Source organism: Eurosta solidaginis, chromosome 4 (genome assembly GCF_040869045.1).
Source record: "Eurosta solidaginis isolate ZX-2024a chromosome 4, ASM4086904v1, whole genome shotgun sequence".
Lineage (NCBI taxonomy): Eukaryota > Metazoa > Arthropoda > Insecta > Diptera > Tephritidae > Eurosta > Eurosta solidaginis.
In genome coordinates, this window is record NC_090322.1 from 73,562,201 (window position 1) to 73,580,964 (window position 18,764).

The 18,764-nt window shown below is 41.8% G+C and overlaps 1 protein-coding gene across 2 annotated transcripts in view; it reads left to right on the forward strand.

Moving 5' to 3' along the window:
* The window catches only part of HUWE1 (HECT, UBA and WWE domain containing E3 ubiquitin protein ligase 1), a 341,644-nt gene that overhangs the window by 127,159 nt on the left and 195,721 nt on the right, over positions 1-18,764 (forward strand). For both annotated transcript variants that reach the window (XM_067782086.1, XM_067782085.1), the window contains exons 2-5: positions 7,568-7,807; positions 7,862-8,083; positions 8,712-8,983; positions 9,042-9,499. In XM_067782086.1, the coding sequence (XP_067638187.1) occupies positions 7,568-7,807; positions 7,862-8,083; positions 8,712-8,983; positions 9,042-9,499 (1,192 nt within the window). The remainder of the gene's footprint in view (positions 1-7,567; positions 7,808-7,861; positions 8,084-8,711; positions 8,984-9,041; positions 9,500-18,764) is intronic.

An 18,764-nucleotide genomic window follows, 5' to 3' on the forward strand; every position in this document is an offset into this window, starting at 1 on the left:
ATGTATATTTGTAGTTTATGCTTTTCTTATAGCCATGTGCGTGTGTATGTGTGAGTAACTACTTCGGCTGATTACTACATGTGTGTGTGAGATATCTCTTCGTTGCCTTGTATGTATGTGTGTAAATGATGATTGGTGTGTTCATCTACGGAAGTGTGTGTTCCTTTAATGTTTTTGTTGTTGTGATTATTTACTAACATAGTGCATAGCATAGTGATGCTAATATTCGCCACAGTAATTTCTGCCCCAGTACTTTCGAAATTTTCCAATTACATTACAAAGAATGCCATTTCTCAAAGGAATTGCAAAAGTTATTGAAAAATTCTTAGTGTAAAAAATATTTTTGCGATTCAAGCGGTGATTTTATGAGGCCATAGCAACTCCTTGAACCCTAAGAATTTTTTGCAAAATACAAGCACTGTCTTCTATGACTAGCAATTCATTTCTCCTTGCCATATATGAGGAAGGGTGTGGTAAGATTGTAGCACCGTAGTTTAGACTTGCTGTTGATCGGCCGGCCAATTGCTTTGTACGTGGCTAGCAACGTTTTTTTCATCTTTTCCCCAAGTGCTACTGCAAGCGACTTGAGGATTTTGTTGCGGTTTTGTATTTTAAATACAACTTCGATGGCATACGCCTTGAAGGTGAGAGTGTAACCGAATGTTACCCCTAAAATCTTTGGATGACTGACAATCGGTAGCACAACACCATCGACGTGAACGTCCAAAATTCCACGTCGCAAAAAAAAAGTGACCGTGGATTTGGTCGGCTAGGTTCAGATAATTTGCAGTCTATCTTTTTATAAAAAGGGAAAAGCTTTTGACAGCGCTGGTACTGCTATACATTTTGCGGAAGCCATGCCGATGAGTGGCTAGGCGAAGATTCGCAGTAAAATGACGGAGCAGGAAGGTTTCAAATGTCTTCGCTACTGGCGAACGGAGTGATACCAGTCGTTATGACTCACCTTGGCTTTTTTCATGGCTCCTTCAACCTCTGTGGGGTTATGCTAACGGGTCCCACGTCGTGTTTGTGTTTATGTTCCCCTCTGTTTCACGTCTTCTGATCCCGCCTACTCAAGCAAGCATTACATTAACGGCAAAAACCACTCATGCATGTCTTCGAATCCGCAGTTTTTTCGCCAAAGGCGTTATATATACATATCTGTGGCAATTTGAAAGAACAACCTAATTCGAGTTAAGATAAAAGTGATATTCTGGCTCCAAATGGCTGCTACAAAATATAGGAAGTTACAATGGTGAATTGTGGCTAGCTTTTCAGATAAAGGTCTATGTATCGCCATTATCCTAACTCGAATTAGGTTGTTTTTTCAAATTGCCACAGATATTATCATTATGTTTTTTTGGGTTAGACAAGGATTTGACGATTGACCACGGCTTATGTACACCGAAGAGAGGTTGCAGTTATTTAGATGCTCTTCCCAATTGTGCGTTTGTGCTAATTTACCAGCTGCGTAGTATTCAAGTTGAGATTCCTAATATGAGTCAAGTTGTCTCGCTAGCTCACGTTAGCACCTGGCGGAATTTCTTTAAATAATCTTTTAAATAATTTGTATACATATATCAGGTGAGCTAGAATCATAGTGCTGAGCCTGGTGATAATGCAACACAATGGAAATCAATGTATAGATCTCAATGTCCAATCCTGTGTCAGTATATTCGGGGCTTACTTGATTGTTCCCGCATCATCTTAAGCATTAAGCTAATAAGCTCCCTTTCTACGGATCTCCGCCTTTCAGTAGTCATCTGCTACGATCAACCAGCGCCAGCGTCAGTGACTGCTTTGCCACATCACTCAACTTATCGGGAAAAACGGGAGTCCTAGCGTTATTTCCCTTTGGCTTACCTCTTATTTCCGTAGTTGGAACTTCGCCACTTTTGATGTGCGCCATCTGACTTGCTGCTTTCGAGGTAATTGCTACCCGCTATTGGGGCCATCTGTCCTACTGTTTTAGGCCTATTTGTCTTGTCTGCTGCCCTGCCTCGCGGCTGTGGCACTGGGTTCTTTCTGTCTCTTGAAAGCAGGCTTGTCGCCTTCTGCCCAACGTTGCCACTTCATTCTGCCATTCGACGCTTCTTCCTCGTACCGGTCGCGTTGTATGCTTTTCCAACACGGAGTTCATTGAATCAGCACTACTCTCGTTCCCCGAGTCCGACGCATCGCTTAATACGTTTTTGTCGTACATGGCTTCCGACTCAGTCCTCCGCTTATCATCGTCCTTATTACAATTAGATAATGAGTCGTTCATCTTTGGTCGTACGACCACCTGCCCGACAAGGCAGGCTCAGCGGTCCATTATCATATACGCGGAAAGAGCCGGCCGCCACAGCAGCGCCCCTTACTGTGGTAAGGCCATTGCTGTGGAGGAAAGGAATTGATAAATTTTTCCAATTACTGAGGAATGTAATGGGTAATGTAATGGAATTGAATTTACCCAGCTCTGATGCTGACAAACATAGCATTTAATATTTTAGATATTTTAACGCATCTGTTTAACTCCAGTATCTGCCCTGGAACTTTCCCAGAGGATTTGAAATGTGCGATCATTGTTCCATTGTTTAAAAAAGGCAACAAGAAGGCCAAAATAATTATAGACCTATTTCCTCACTACCATCCATTTCAAAAGATTTTGAGAAAACGCTTCAAAGTCGACTCATGATGTTCCTTGAAAGCTTAAGTACCATAGCTCAAGGCAATATGGGTTTCGAACGGTATGCTCAACAGAAGAAGCTCTTAGAATTCTGCTCATTCATTTATCAAGAATTGAACAACAAAAAAAGCTGCGCAGGTTGTTTCGTAGTCATTAAGGTAAGTGTCCCTAATTTCGTGGTACTAAGGATTTTTCTGACTTTCTACCTCTCTTGCGTTAAAACAAATGAAGGAAAACTAAAAAAGTAAATTTTTCCCATTTAGTTGATCAATTAAGATAAGTTTCCACCTACTTTCAAACAAAACTAACAAATTTTTTAATTTATATAGATCAAAATGTGTGAGTACCACAAATGTACCTAATTTCGTGGAAAAAGTTTTCTGATGTACCTAATTCCGTGGTAATGCGTCCCTAATTTCGTGGTATTTAGTTAAACTCGAATTTTATGAAAAAAAATAGTTATAATTGATTTCAAAGGCAAATTCCTAAAGATACACAAATTGATTTACTGACATTCATATTCAGAAATTTAAAATTTAAAACTTTTTTTTTATTGTTATTTTATTTATGAAAAGAGTTTCAAGACCAAAATAAATAAGTAAAAAAATTTTGTTTAATGTACGTACTTTTCAAAAACTTTTTATTTTTATTTTTTGTTGTTTTCTTTTTGATTTTTTGTTTTTTTTTTTATATTTTTTCATTAAATCTAATATTTCTTAGAACTTTAGACATTATTGACATGAAATAAGTAACATTAAATGAAAAAGGTTTAAAACAAAAATAAACAATAAAAAAAATTTATTCAATTGATGTAATTTGTTACTTTTATAAAAATTACTTTTATTTATTATTACTAAACAATTTTTTTTGTTGTTTTTGTTTTTTATTTTTTTCATTAGTGACACCATTAAGCGCAAATCTTCTTTTGTGTAACGAGCTTTTGTAATTTTTTTTTTAATTAAGTTATTAACCCAATAATCAGCGAATAGAGATCGAATTAAGTTTGAGGCAGTTTTCTTAAATTTATTTGAAAAATACGCGCATAAATAACTCCACTCCAAAAATGCGTGCTTTCCTGCTGAAATGTAAATGCGCAGTATACCACGAAATTAGGGGCATGCACAAAATTTGGTGTACGTAAATCCGTGGTATCGCTTTAAGCGGTAATTTGAGGTTTTTATTCAAATTTTTTTTCTATTATCAATATTCATTCAAAACAATAGTAAAGAAGTTGAAATCTTGATAAATTTTAAATGAAAAATTATTGAATAAAGAAAAGTTCTATAATGCCATTATTTCGTTAAAATGTTGTGCTTCGCAGAGCTTTTTGATTAAAATATTGACGAATAGATTAATAAAAGTGTACCACGAAATTACATCAAAATCTTCCTCGGGGATTTATTTAATAATTAAAATACTTAAAAAATAGGTTTTCTTATGAAATTTCAAAGAAAATATGAAAAACATAAAATATTATATTACCCTAATTTCGTGGGTACCACGAAATTATATACATCACAAAAAAAGTGTGTCCCTAATTTCGTGGGTTAGAAATATTAAAAAAAAAATTAAAAAAATTATTGGAGTTTTGCAGTAATAGAAACGTTTAAGAAATGTCATCATAAAAAAAAATGTACCGATAAAATTTTTACTTACTTACTTAAATTGGCGCTTAACCGTCTAAATTTTTACAGGCTTAACAAAATACACTGGACTCCTTAACACTTTACTTAAGAGGCCTCCTTACAACAGGCTCATTTTCCGAGCTTCCATCTTTATATTGCTTGATATTTAATATTAGGTTTAATATTAAAAATTAGTAAAATAGCAATTATTATACCGTAAAAACCAATCTTTATTATGAAATTTTCAGTTTAAAGAAACACTCCCCCAATTCCTTGTTTGGAAGAAAAAATCGAAATAACGTACTACCACGAAATTAGGGACACTTACCTTACTAAAGCATTCGACACAGTTAGCCATGTTTTTTTCTTAATAAGCCATATTGTGCAAGGTTTCGGGGATTTATACATAAGTATTTTGAGTCTTATTTAACATGCAGAGTGCAAAGGGTTAGAGTTAGTGGCAAGCTCAGCAAACCTATAAAAAATAAATAAATTTAAGGCGCGATAACCTCCGAGAGATCTAAGGCCGAGCTTCTCTTCCAATTTGCTCCTCTGGATTTTCCCTACAAATTGGCCGGACGGGACCTACATGTTTTATGCCGACTCCGAACGGCATCTGCAAGGCAGACTGAGTTTTCACTGAGAGCTTTTCATGGCAGAAATACACCCGGAGCGGTTGCCAAACACTGCCGAGGGGCGACCCCGCTTAGAAAAATGTTCTTCTAATTGAAAATCCTTATTTCTAAAATTGTTGATGTTGCTTTGCCCGGGGTGTGAACCCAGGGCATACGGTGTGGTAGGCGGAGCACGCTACCATCACACCACGGTGGCCGCAAACCTAACAATATAAATTGGCTCTGTACTGGGATCCATATTGTTTTTAATTTATATTAATTCTATTTTCGACTTCCCTTTTATCGGAAATGCCACCGCTTTCGCAGATGTCCTTGCTTTGCACACATGATGACATACTATTTCATTCCGCCGATTGTGAACGGCAGGCTTTACATAGTCATATGTGTACTGAGTTTAAGTCCGGAACCCTTTCGTCTCTTGTGGCCTGCAGTAATAAATGCTTTATTATTGAGAAGGTAGATGACTTTCGGTACCTCGGTCTAACTGTCGATAAAAAGATGAACTGGGGCAACCAAATATGTCGTTTGAAACAATACCTCCATTCTTCGTTACGCTGCTTCTATCATCTCAAATCGTTCTGCTTAAATAATACCCTTAAAATTTTTTATGTATCATTTAATTTTAAATTATGCATTATGTCATTTTAAATTACTGCTGGGGAGGCTTTTCTTTTAACAAGATGTAACGTTAAACGGCGGCACCCCTCTAGACAGCTCTTTAGAAGCCTAGCGATTATTCTAGTAAGAGACATGTACTATTTTAAAGTTTTTAAAATATTTTTCTTAAGGTGTGGTTACATGCACAGTATGAGGTCAGATATCTGGAGTCTTAGCATAAACTCCTAAGATACCGTTAATATCCCTTCTTCCAAAACCACACATTCCAGCAAATTTTATACAGTAATATCTAGAGAACTATTTAATTCGCCACACGCCGAAATCCGCGGACTAAGAAATTTTAATAACGAGCAACTCTTATTAAATTGACTAGAATTTAATTAATTCAAATTTATACTGAAGGAACCTATGTGTACTGCTAAAAACTTTGTTGTATACCTATATATATGACACTACTTTATTTTCTCTGTATTATATATTTTTTGTCGCTCTCCCTCCTAATACGGTTTCAGTACTGGTGTAAGTGTGTAACCTATATTTAAAAAAAATAACGACATACAAGAAAAATACAACCTGGTTCATTAAAACAATCGAGCCAGTTTGTGTTTTCATTGGTTTTTTTACATTCGGCCGTTTTTTCTTTATTTTTTCCGACAAATGAAAATTTTGATTTTAGTTTCGAAATTGTGTGCATAAAAACACAACTAAAATCAACTTTCTGGTGAAAAAAGTGAACCATCAGACACCAAAAAAATTGGTTCCGTAACAAGCACCATTAAGGTACTAACCCGACCATCTCGGCAAAGACCACATGAAACCTTCTAGGCCATCCCGCCCTCCCGCCACCTAGATCCATGAGGAACTTGGGGTCGCCAGAGCCTCGGCTGTGAAAGACGCAAAATTCACCACGGGTAGGTGAGGTTGACAATTCGGTTGAATAAGCTTTATATTGCACTGAAAATCCCTTCGAAGGGTTTCGCTACACAACCCTTTGAATCAATTTGTTATTTTAGTCGCCTCTTAAGACAGGCATACTTGCCGCGGGGATATTCTAATCCCCCTAACCCGCTCATTACCACTTACAAAGCATTTGACCGGCCGATTGCATGCTACGCGTTCGCGATATGGTAGTCGAGCCTAAAGACTGCTCACTTGAAGAAAATACAGGCCTGTCAAAACACCGGTCTCAGAGCCGCTACGGGTTGTATTCCTATGTCCCGAGAACACCATCTACACAGAAATGCGAGAGTACTCCCTATTAGGAAGAGTAATGAAATGCTGAACAAATAGTTTCTGTTGAATACCCAGAAACCTGGGTATCCCAACAGACATCTGATTGAAGAGGCCCCGCTACCCAGTGTCTTGAGAAGCTATCTCCGAAAGTATTATGAGACTTGATGGCAGCTGAAAACTCTGCCCTATGTAGAAGAAGAGCACAAAAAAACTGATATCCACAAAACGGCGTCGGACCTCTATGCCAGTTCCTAAAATTGAATACCCTGAACTCGAGGAAGATGACAGTAATCTCCCTAGGGGTGATGGGGTTTTTGCTGGTATAGTCCGTAATTTGTCTAGGTGTTTATGGCGTTTAGTGCGGTAGTAGTGCTGTGCATTTTGCGAAAGCCATGCTTATGTATACTGTGTATTCGATACTGGCGAGAGGAGTGATATCTGTCGATATGACTCACCAACGTTACCTGGTTTTCTAGGCTTTAGTAGTGCTATTATCCTTGCCATTTTCCATTGCTCGGGAATGACAAAGGACTTAACGGAAGGTTGAAAACGTGGGTTAGGTAGCTTACTCCCTTACAAGGTGTTTCAGCATTGACATGGCTACACTGTCTGGACCTACTGATTTAAAGGGCTTGGCCTTTTTAATGGATTTTTTAACCACTCTGGGGATAATGGCCATAAATGGACGATCACACACATTTAAATTGACTGCTATGAAAAACATAAAATAATATTTGTTTTAAAAATGCAATAATTAAATGTTTTGTTGTAAATTTCTATATTAACAGGATGCTAGATTGTTACTTCTCGTTTTGAATTTTACTACGCTCCTGATTGAACATTCCTTTTCAAGACATCTTTATAACTCCGTTGAACATCTGACTCAATTGCTATCTTCCCAAAATATGGATATTGTCTTGGCAGTTTTAAACTTGCTGTACATGTTTTCCAAAAGAAGTAATTTCATACCACGTTTATCACTGGAGAAGAAGGATATGCTTTTAACAAAGCTATATAATATAGCCGAAGTATGATAATAAAATAACTATATGACTTAGCCAATTGACCTGTTATACTTCTAGCGTTGGGGGGATCCAAATTATGGTCTGGCCTTGATAGATTGCTGCATTAGAAAGCCAAAATTGGAGTTTTTGTATCAGCTTTCTATAGAATATTCAGATGAAAATGGACAAGTTGTTTTGTTAGAAATACCTGACATGGTGGACACTTGCAAGGGCCTTCCTATCTCAGAAGTAGTGAAGGCGATATGTGGACATATGAAAAATCCTTCGGAGGCTGTTAAGGTAAGTTCTAATTTAATAGTGATATTTAAATCTGGCTCGCTAATTCGTTAGACTGCAGTTCTTTATGCGTGTTTTGTTTACGCGTTAAAAATGTGGTTCTATAATTTCACAAAATCAAAGTACATCTAAAAACGAATATAGATTCGCGCTCAAGGAAATTCCAAATCGCGTCACACACAATCGCGCAAACAATTAAATTTTGTTACACTCACTCATGCTGAAAATATATCGAACTGGGGATTAGCCAAGTTACCCATATTTGCCGGGACATCGCGTATTTTGCATCAAATTTTACCATGATAGGTATGATTGCTACCAAGCCTTAATACGAAAGCAAATATTTTCTGTTTTTTCGATTTTCATACAAAATTAAAGACTAGACTCACAGGCATAAACTTTTAAAATTGTTGATATGTTTTCTATTGTTCTAATAAATACTCATACTTTCTGTTTTTAATTTATATTAACATATATCGGTCTGTTATACCTTTACCTTAATACTTTGTTTGCCACCACTGTACACTGCTTGTCCAAAACATTATAAAAAATGTTCTACAGCAGATAGCCCTTGTTAGAGTATTCAGCTAGCAAGCGTGCTAACTATTATCGGATATTGTAATATTTTCAGATGCGGATAGCACATAGGATTCGCCTCGTATCTGGGTTCAGGGATCAAAAACTACGTCTACAATTTGTTCAAGCTCGCCTTCAAGCCATTTCGGTATTGATTTACTCTAACGCATTACAGGATAATGTTGAAAGAATACTTTACTCTGGTTTCGGAGAAGAGTTGTGTGAACTAATTGACAAGGAAGATGTGTATTTGGTAGAGATCCGCGCTGCTGTGCTTCGAACTCTAACTTCTATGTTGCATTTTGATCGAAATCCAAATGTACCAAGGTTTGTATGCATATTATACTCCAAAATATATACTGGCATTATATATTTTTCCACTTAGGCCAGGATCTCGACTATCAAAAATAATTCAGTATACTGGAGCTGAACGTCAAGGGGGTATTTTACCTCTTTTGGTTCGCGATTGTATAACAAGCTTAACACACGAAGGAATTTGTGAAAAGTATCCGTTGGTTTTGGCCACGTCTTTGTTCAGCCTGCTGTATCACTTAGCCAGTTACGAAGCCGGTGGACATGCTTTGGTAAAGAGTGGAATGATGAAATCTTTACTACAAGTCATTAATTGGCCCGGAGTAGACTTAGAGCATATTACTTTTGTTACACGAGCTGTTCGGGTAATAGATTTGATAACAAACATTGACATAAGTAAATTTCATCAAAGCAATGGTCTGAATATATTCATTGATCGTATGGAGAAAGAAATAAATTGCTGCAGAGACTCCCTAGCCAGTACCGAAAATAAAGGGGAACTTAAAGACAATATGGAGCAAATAACAAGCGGTAATAGTTAGTTTTTGTTTATACATACATATGTGGTATTCAGATCACAAGAAAACGCTCTTGATTTTTTTTATTTTAAGCGAACTTCTACTTTTCTCATTTGTAAATGGGTATTTAAATTTTTAATTTTTGTTGTTGTAGCGATAAAGAGACTCCCTGAGGGTTTTGGGGGGTGTAATCAATATCCGGTACGTTCCGGTAACAAGAGCCAATAAAGTGCTAGCCTGACCATCTTGGAAACTATTTTGTATGACCACTTTGAACCTTCTAGAGCATCCCCCAACGCCCAATTTCCAAGAGGATCTTGGGGCCACCAGAGCTTCGCCTGTTAAATATGTGTATGCACCTTTTGAAAGGGTTCCGCTACACAACCCCTTGAATCATCACCTATTACGGAAATACACTCGGATTGTTTGCCAAATCATTGCCGCTTAGACAATTTTTTTCTATTTGATAAAATTTGTTTACTTGTTTCAACATTTTTGATGATTCCTTGTCCGCGAATTGAACTCAGGACCTTTGGTGTGGTAGTCCGAGCACACCAGGCTTGAGCCATTTTGAAATGAAACAAATAAAAATAAAAAATTATTCATCATTTTAAATTTTCTTATTGATGAATAAAAGTTATTTTTTATTCAAGCATTTATTGAATAATGAATAACATTTTTTCGTTATTCAAAATATTTTAATTTATGATAACCGCCCATTCTTATTTTTGCAAATTTTGAATAAAGAGTTGAGTTATTATTCATTATTTACAAAATATGGAATAACAATAAAATTTTAGTTTTTATTCAGTTATTCAAAAATAAAAAAATAAACCATCGAGATGCCCTGAAAATATACCCATATGCGTAACCAGTTCGCGTGTAGTTCTGAAGTTTCTTAGGGTAATATTGAGATGATTTTTGGGAGTATTCGCGGGGTTTTTTGGGGGGCGTTTGGGGGTAATTTCTGGGACACCCTGGGGATCCTCCCGGGGTCTATTGGGGTCCATTCCAGGGGCTCCATTGCGATCCCCCTAGGGTTTTGGGGTCATTTCGTGATGGCTTTTGCGACTTCCTCGGGGTCTTTTGGAGGTCATTTTGGCATGGCTCAGGGGAGCACCTGGTGGTCCTCTCGGGGTCATTCCGTGACCTTTTTGGGACTGCCTCGGTGTCATTTGGGGGTCATTTCGGGATGATTTTGTGGACTTCCTCGGGGTCATTCCGGGATGATTTTGGGGAATCTCGGGGTCATTTCGGGATGTTTTTGGGGACTCCCTCGGGCCCTCCCGGGGTCATTCCGGGATCTTTTTGGGACACCCTCGGTCATTTGGGGGTCATTTCGGGATGGTTTTGGGGACTCCATCGGGGTCATTTCGGAGTGGTTTTGGGGACTCCCTCGGGGTGATTTCGGGATGGGTTTGGGGACTCTCTCGGGGTCCTCCCGGGGTCAGTCGTGGGTAATTTCGGGATCTTTTTGGGGACTTCCTCGGGGTCATTTCGGGATCTTTTTGGGGACTCCCTCGGGTCCTCCTGGGGTCATTCGTGGGTCATTCCGGGATATTTTTGGGGACTTCCTCGGGGAAATTTGGGGGTCATTTCGGGATGGTTTTGGGGTCTCCATCTGGGTCATTTGCAGGACCTGCTTGTGTTTTTTCGCTTCATACGGCTGGGTTCTCAGGTGCCGTATTTCCTCAAAATGCTTACGGAGATGACTCCTTAAGCCCCTAGGCGGTGCTGGTTCATCAATCAGATGTCTGTTGGGATGCCCAGGTTTCTGGGTATTCAACAGGAACTGTTTGGTCAGCATCTCATTTCTCTCCCTGATGGGGAGTATTCTCGCCTCATTATGCAGATGGTGTTCTGGGGACATAAGAAGACAGCCCGTGGCGATTCTGAGAGCATTATTTTGGCAGGCCTTTAGTTTCTTCCAGTGGGTAATTTTTAGGCTTGGCGACCATATGGGTGACGCGTAGCACGTAATCGGCTGGCTAATTGCTTTGTATGTAGTCATGAGCGTTTCTTTATCTTTTCCCCAGGTGCTGCCAGCGAGGGATTTGAGTATTTTGTTACGGCTCTGAATTCTCGGATCAATTGCGGCTGCGTGCTCACCAAAATGTAGATCCTGATCAAACGTCACACCGAAGATTTTGGGGTGTAGGACAGTCGGTAGCATAGTGCCATCGACGTGGATGTTCAAAATGGTCGACATTTGGGACGTCCATGTTGTAAATGAGGTCGCGGAAAATTTAGTCGGTGATAATGCCAGGTTTCGCGAGGCGAAAAATCTGGAGAGATCAGGAAGGTAGCCGTTTATTTTATTGTATAGCGCATCGATCTTTGGGCCTGGGCCTGTGGCCATTATTGTGCAGTCATCGGCGTAGGAAACGATTGTGACTCCTTCCGGTGGTGAAGGTAGCTTAGATATGTAGAAATTAAATAAAAGTGGGGATAGGACACCACCCTGTGGCACCCCTTGTTTAATTCTCCTTGGTTTTGATGTTTCGTTTCTAAATTGCACCGATGCCTGCCGACCACCCAGATAATTTGCGGTCCACCTTTTAAGACATGGGGAAGGGTAGACCCTTCCAGGTCTTGCAGTAACGAGCCATGGTTGACCGTTTCAAAAGCTTTTGATAGGTCTAGCGCTACGAGTACTGTTCTATGGTGGGGGTATTGATTTAAACCGCAATTTATCTGGGTGCTAATGGCATTTAGCGCGGTGGTAGTGCTATGGAGTTTTCCGAAGCCATGCTAATGAGGGCCTAGCTGTAAATTTTCTTGGAAATAAGGGAGCAAAATGGCTTCCAGCGTCTTTGCCACTGGCGATAGGAGAGATATCGGACGATACGACTCACCTATGTTAGCTGGTTTCCCAGGCTTTAGTAGCGGGACCACCTTGGCCATTTTCCATTTCTCGGGTATGACAAAGGTGGAAAGAGACAGGTTGAAGACATGCGCTAAATATTTGAAACCCTCTTTCCCTAGGCTTTTAAGCATCGGCATGGCTGTACCGTCTGGGCCCACTGCTTTGGATGGTTTAGCGCGACCAATGGCGTCCTCAACCTCTTTACCGGTGATGGTGATTGGTGACGCGCTGAATTTGTGTTTATGTGCGTGTCTATTGGCTCTCCGTCTATCTTTGTCGACCGTAGGATGCGTTATATATTGTCGGCAGAAAGCGCTCGCGCATTTTTTCGCATCCGACAGCACTTTTTCGCCAAAGGCGATGGAAACTTTGTCTTTGTGCTTAGTCGGATTCGATACGGACTTTACGGTGGACCAAAGTTTACACACACCGGTAGAGAGGTTACAACCTCTTAGGTGCTCCTCCCATTTCGCCGCTTGTGTTCGTCCACAAGCAATCTGATGCGTTGGTTTATATCCCTTATTTGGGTGTCGTCTGGATCAAGCTGTCTTATAAGGTCACGTTCTCTCGCTAAGTTTGCGGCCTCCGCCGGGAAGTGGGGCCGGATTTCGGGAATTCTCCCGGCGGGAATGAAACGTGCGGAGGCGGATTCAATGACCTTACGGAAGGCACGCTCCCCTTGGCGGGCATCCATCAGTCGGGATAGGGAGGGCAGCAAAGCGGTTGTCTGTAAAAGATTTATATTCTTCCCACTTTCCTCTTTTGAAGTTTATGAAAGTACGTTTTTCGGTGACGATGAAGTCGGCGGTACGCTCGAGCGAAATAAGTATGGGCAGGTGGTCGGATGCCAATGTTACCATCGGCTGCCAGTTGACGCAGTTTACGAGTTCTGCGCTCAACGTCGTTTCTTCTATTTGATCCGCCAACATCTCACCCCTACTGTCCGCCCGCAAGTTTGAATGCCAAAGATCATGATGGGCATTGAAATCGCCTAAGATAATGCGATTGTTGCCAGTGAGTAAGGCCCTGATATTAGGGCGGTATCCACTGGGGCAACAGGTGGCAGGAGGGATGTAGATGTTGATGAATTCTAGGTTTGCATCGCCTGACCGGACAGATAGGCCTTGACGTTCTAAGACATTGTCCCTGCGGTCGATGCCAGGATCAAATATATAATATTGCACAGAGTGGTGTATGATAAACGCGAGGCCGCCTCCATTTCCGCTCTCCCGGTCTTTCCTGTGGACATTATACCCAGAGCAGGTCTGCAATGCAGATTTTGCTGTGAGTTTAGTCTCTTGAATCGCAGCAATGCGGATGTTGTGCCGTTTCATGAAATCGACTATCTCCGTAATCTTCCCAGTTAGTCCATTACAGTTTAACTGCAGAATTCTTAAGTGCATAAGGGGAGACGCCGCCACTTTGGGGGTAAGTGACGGGTAACTACGCCTGGGTTGTGGAAGGCCAGGACGCAATTGCTGTTGTGGCCCTGGGACTGGGCGTCCTTGGGCAAGCATTGGGGTACCCGGATGATTTGGGTTTGCGCCCTGGCAACATGGCGCGATGAAACCCGTCGGGGGGTTGCCGTCGCGGAGACCAAAACATCTAGGAAAGTGGCACCACCCAAGGCAGGAGCTGCATTGGGCGGATGTCGCAAGCCATATATTCTGTGCTGGCAGACGGTGCAAACGGAGGTAGGGACTAAGAGTCTGTTTCCCTGACCTGCACGATTGCTACCGGAAAAGAGGGGGGGGGGGGGGGGGGGGGGAGAGGACGGGGCAGGTGCTGATGCTCAGCATTGGTACCAACTCTACTACGAAGGTAGTACTTATGAGTGGTATCAGCTGTTTGAGTTGTTGGCGCCGTGGGGCGCGAGCAGCAGCGGGTACTTGTTGTGGCTTGCTGAGCAGCGGGGCTGCTGGAAGGTAGTGGGGCGCTTAGGCGTAGACTACGGGATGCCCTTGGGCGTGAACAGCAAGGAGCCACAAAAGATTTATAAAAGTTACGTGGACGTCGGGTTTTGGGATCAAGCCCAGAACAACCTGTCCGATGCAACCATCCCTTGCACGAGACACACTGAACAGAGTATGACCGTCCTAAAAAGATTCTTTTCCGGCAGATGCAGCAAAACCATTTCTCAGGACCGGGGTCAGGAGACGGACCCGGATTGGATTCGATGCCTTCCTGGAGTAAGAGAGTATGGAGCAGTCCTGCTGCAAGGAGCTGCTGGGAGGATGACAATTTGTGGGAGGGACGCAACAAATTAAATGGGGTCACACTGAAATGACAGTCCTTGGTCGGGAAAAATCCCTAGTCAAGTAATTTCAATTCAAACAAATTGATAATCGAAAAAGCCGCAAATGAAGTAAGAGAGATAAGGAGCACTCTACCTAGGAATCTATTTGACCTGGACCGATATGATACCCGCCCTGATATATAAAAATCATATGAGGGGAGAATTGGTATATTCTATACAAATGTTTTCCGGAAGAATAATGGTCACTTCCGTTATGCCACAGGCGAGACAATTCTTCTAAAGATCTGTGTAAGCATCATGAATATAAAAACTTACGGTCTCGCTGGTTAAGTCATGTCTCTCCACTGAGTAAAAGTGTAAAGTAGGACTTGACTTGTACTCCCAGTAAGTATCAGTGCGCTTCCCAAGGCAGACGGTTCTTTGTACCGGAGCCGCTCGTGATTTTTCCCGACCAAGGGCTCTCATTTCAGTGTAACTCCATTTAATTTGTTGCGTCCCTCCCACCATTTGTCATCCTCCCACCAATTGTCATCCTCCCTCCAATTGTCATCCTCCCAGCAGATTCTTGCAGCGGAGCTGCGCCATATTCTCCTGCTCCGGGAAGGTATCGAACACAATCCGGGGCCTGTACCTGAACCCCGTAAAGAGAAATGGTTTTGCTGCATTTGCCGGAAAAGAATCTTTTTAAGACGGTCCAACTCTTGTCACTGTGTAAGGGATGGTTACACTGGACGGAATGTTCTGGGCTCGACCCCAAACCCCGTCGTCCTCGTAACTTTTACAAGTCTTTTGTTGCACCTTGCTGTCCACGCCCAAGGGCGTCCCGTAGTCTCTGCCTTGCTCTAGGTATAACGTCCACAGAGAAGATCGCGAGAGCGGAAATGGAGGCAGTGCATTATAATCTATTTGATCCCGACATCGGCGGCAGGGACAGCGTCCTGGAATGTCAACGCATATCTGTCCGGTCAGGCGATGCAAATTTAGAAATCATCAACATCTACATTCCTCCTGTGACCCGTTGCACCAGTGGATACTGCCCTGACATCAGCGCACTACTCACTTTCGATAATCGCAATATCTTAGGCGATTTCAATGCCCACCACGATATGTGGCATCCTAAACTACTTGCGGACAGCAGGGGCGAGATGTTGGCGGACCAAATAGAAGCAACGACATTCTGCACGATAAAGGGAGACGCTCCCACTCGTATGGTAAGAAGCTGCCACAACTCGCCTGATATATCTATCGTGAGCGCAGGACTCGTAAACTGCGTCAACTGGCAGCCCATGGTAACATTGGCATCCGACCACCTACCCATACTCCTGACGCTTGAGCGATCCGCCGACTTCATCACTACTGAAAAACGCACTTTCATCAATTTTAAAAAAGTAATGTGGGAAGATTACAAAACTATATTACAATACTGACAATCGCCCTCCCGACTGATGCCCGTCAAGGGAAGCGTGCTTTCCGCAAGGTTATTGACTCCGCTTCGGCTCGTTTTATTCCCGCCGGAATAATTCCAGAAATCCGGCCACATTTTCCGGCGGAGGCCGCAACTCTAGCGAAATAACAAGACCTTGTAAGACATAAATAAGGGATATAAACCAACGGATCAGATTGTGGATGAACACAAGCGGGGGAAATGGGAGGAGCACTTAAAGATTGTAACCTCTTTGTCGGTTTAGGTAAACTATGGTCCACCGTAAAGTCGCTATCGATCTCGACTAAGCACAATGACAAAATATCTATCGCCTTTGGCGATAGAGGGCTGTTGTATGTGAAAAAATGCTCGAGCGCTTTCTGCCGACAATATGTAAAGCATTCTACGGTTGAAAAGCCAGACGGCGGGCCAACAGACACGCACCATCGCCTCCAAAGAGGTTGAAGACGCCATAAAGCAGTAGGCCCAGACGGCATAGCCATGCCGATGCGTAAAATACTAGGCAAAGAGGGATTTAATTATCTAGCGCATGTCTTCAACCTGTCCCTGTCCACTTTCATCATCCCCGAAAAATGGAAAATAGCCAGGGTGGTTCCGCTATTTAAGCCTGGGAAACCAGCTAACATAGGAGAATCTTATCATCAGATATCTCTCCTATCGCGAGTAGACAAGGCACTTGAAGCCATTCTGCTTCCCTACAGTACTCGTTGTGCTAGACCTATCAAAAGATTTTGATACGGTCAACCATGGGACGTTACTGCAAGACTTGAAAGGGTTCTTCCTTCCTCCGAGTCTCAAAAGGTGGACCGTAAATTTATCGGTCTGGTCGGCAAGCATCGGTGCAATTCAGGAACATAACATGAACTGCTGAACAGGCAGTTTTTTGCTAAATTTTTAAAAACCAGGACATCCTAGCAAACAACTGCTAACGTTCGAATCGCTAAACTGTTGAATAAATCTCTCCAATATTCAGTATTTCAAACTGGTCTTTATTTAGAATATTTTGGGAGTAGTACTTCACAACGAATAGCGTGTTTAAATCAAAACTGATTAGTCATTCCTTGCGCTGCTTTTATACTCGCTGTTGCCTCGTCCCCATGTTTCTACTCAGGTCTAGACGTCTCGCCTTATAGAACAGTTGTATCTCCTGCTTGGTAATTGAGCTATATACGTGTGTATGTGTGGGTAACAGTTTCGGCTGATGACTACATGTGTGTGTGAGATATCTCTTCACTTCGAGCTGCTAGTTATGTGTGTGCATGTACATAAGTTTGGCAGCTACCTTTATTTGCGTTGCGATTATTTACTAACAGCACGGTGATGGTAATATTCGTCACAATATGCAATATCCTACCCTTGCAGAAGAAGAAATCATATTACCAAGGGAGACACGAGTCACTCTGGCCCAACTTCGTTCTGGAAACTGTAACAGGTTAAACTCTCACTTTTCCAGAATCAACCCCGACATATGTAATGTATGCACTGCATGCGATGTGTCCACACATGACACCAACCATCATTTCAATTTTAATGTGACAGTTCTTGGTCACCGACATCGCGCCACCCTCCTATGAGGTGAAACGGCGTAGATGACAGTCCTAAACAGCTCCGCCTTGTAGTCGGACGCTATGGAGTTCGGCTAAGCCCTCACACCAACGACAAGGTGCCTACCCTAGTAAGGGGCTTTTTGAACAGAAATAACTGCTTTCTTAATTTTGGCCAGCTAGATTGATCAAATACCCCACCGTGCGGCGGTACTTGGGGTAAAGACAAAGAAACGCTCATTACCACTTACAAAGCAATTGGCCGGCCGACTGCATGCTACTCTTTCCCTATATGGTCGTCAAGCCTAAAGGTTACTCACTGGAAGAAAATACAGGACTGCCAAAAACTGCCCCCAGAACCGCTACCGGCTGCCTTCTTATGTATCCAGAACACCACCTACACAATGAGGCGAGAGTAGTCCCCATTAGGGAGAGAAATGAAATGCTGAACAAACAGTTTCTGTTGATACCCAGAATCCTGGGCATCCCAACAGACATCTGATCGATGAGGCCACACCTCACAGGGGCTTAAGAAGTCATCTCCGTAATATACGTAAATACGGCACCTGAGAACACAGCCGTATGAAGCAAAAAAGCACAAGCAAGTCTCAGTGATAGCCACAAACAAGCGTCGGACCTCTATGCCAGGAATTGCCCGACAAATCCGGTACTCAAAGAAAAATACCCAGAACTAGCAGAGGAGGAACGCACTCTCCCTAGGGAAACGCGCGTCACTCTAGCTCAACTTCGATCTGGGTACTATAACAGGTTAAACTCTTACCTATACAGAATCAACCCCGACATACAAAATGTATGCCCTGCTTGCAATGTGTCCCCACATGACACCGACCATCTCTTTAATTGCAACGTGGAACAAACGCCTCTAACATCCCCCTCACTATGGTACATCCCTGTTGAAACTACAAGCTTTCTTGGACTCCCGTTAGAGGATATTGATAAAAATTTGGGGCGAAGCACTGCTACAACAACAACATCAGTAAGCGTTAATCAGATATGTCTTGTATACCTTACTAAACAACACCTAAAGTCGCCTAGGCGGCTAGGTGTATATTTCTTTACTTTTCTATACATGTGTATAACAATACCGATATGTATAACAATAACTATTTGTATATTTTATGTATAATAATAGCTAGATACTATTAA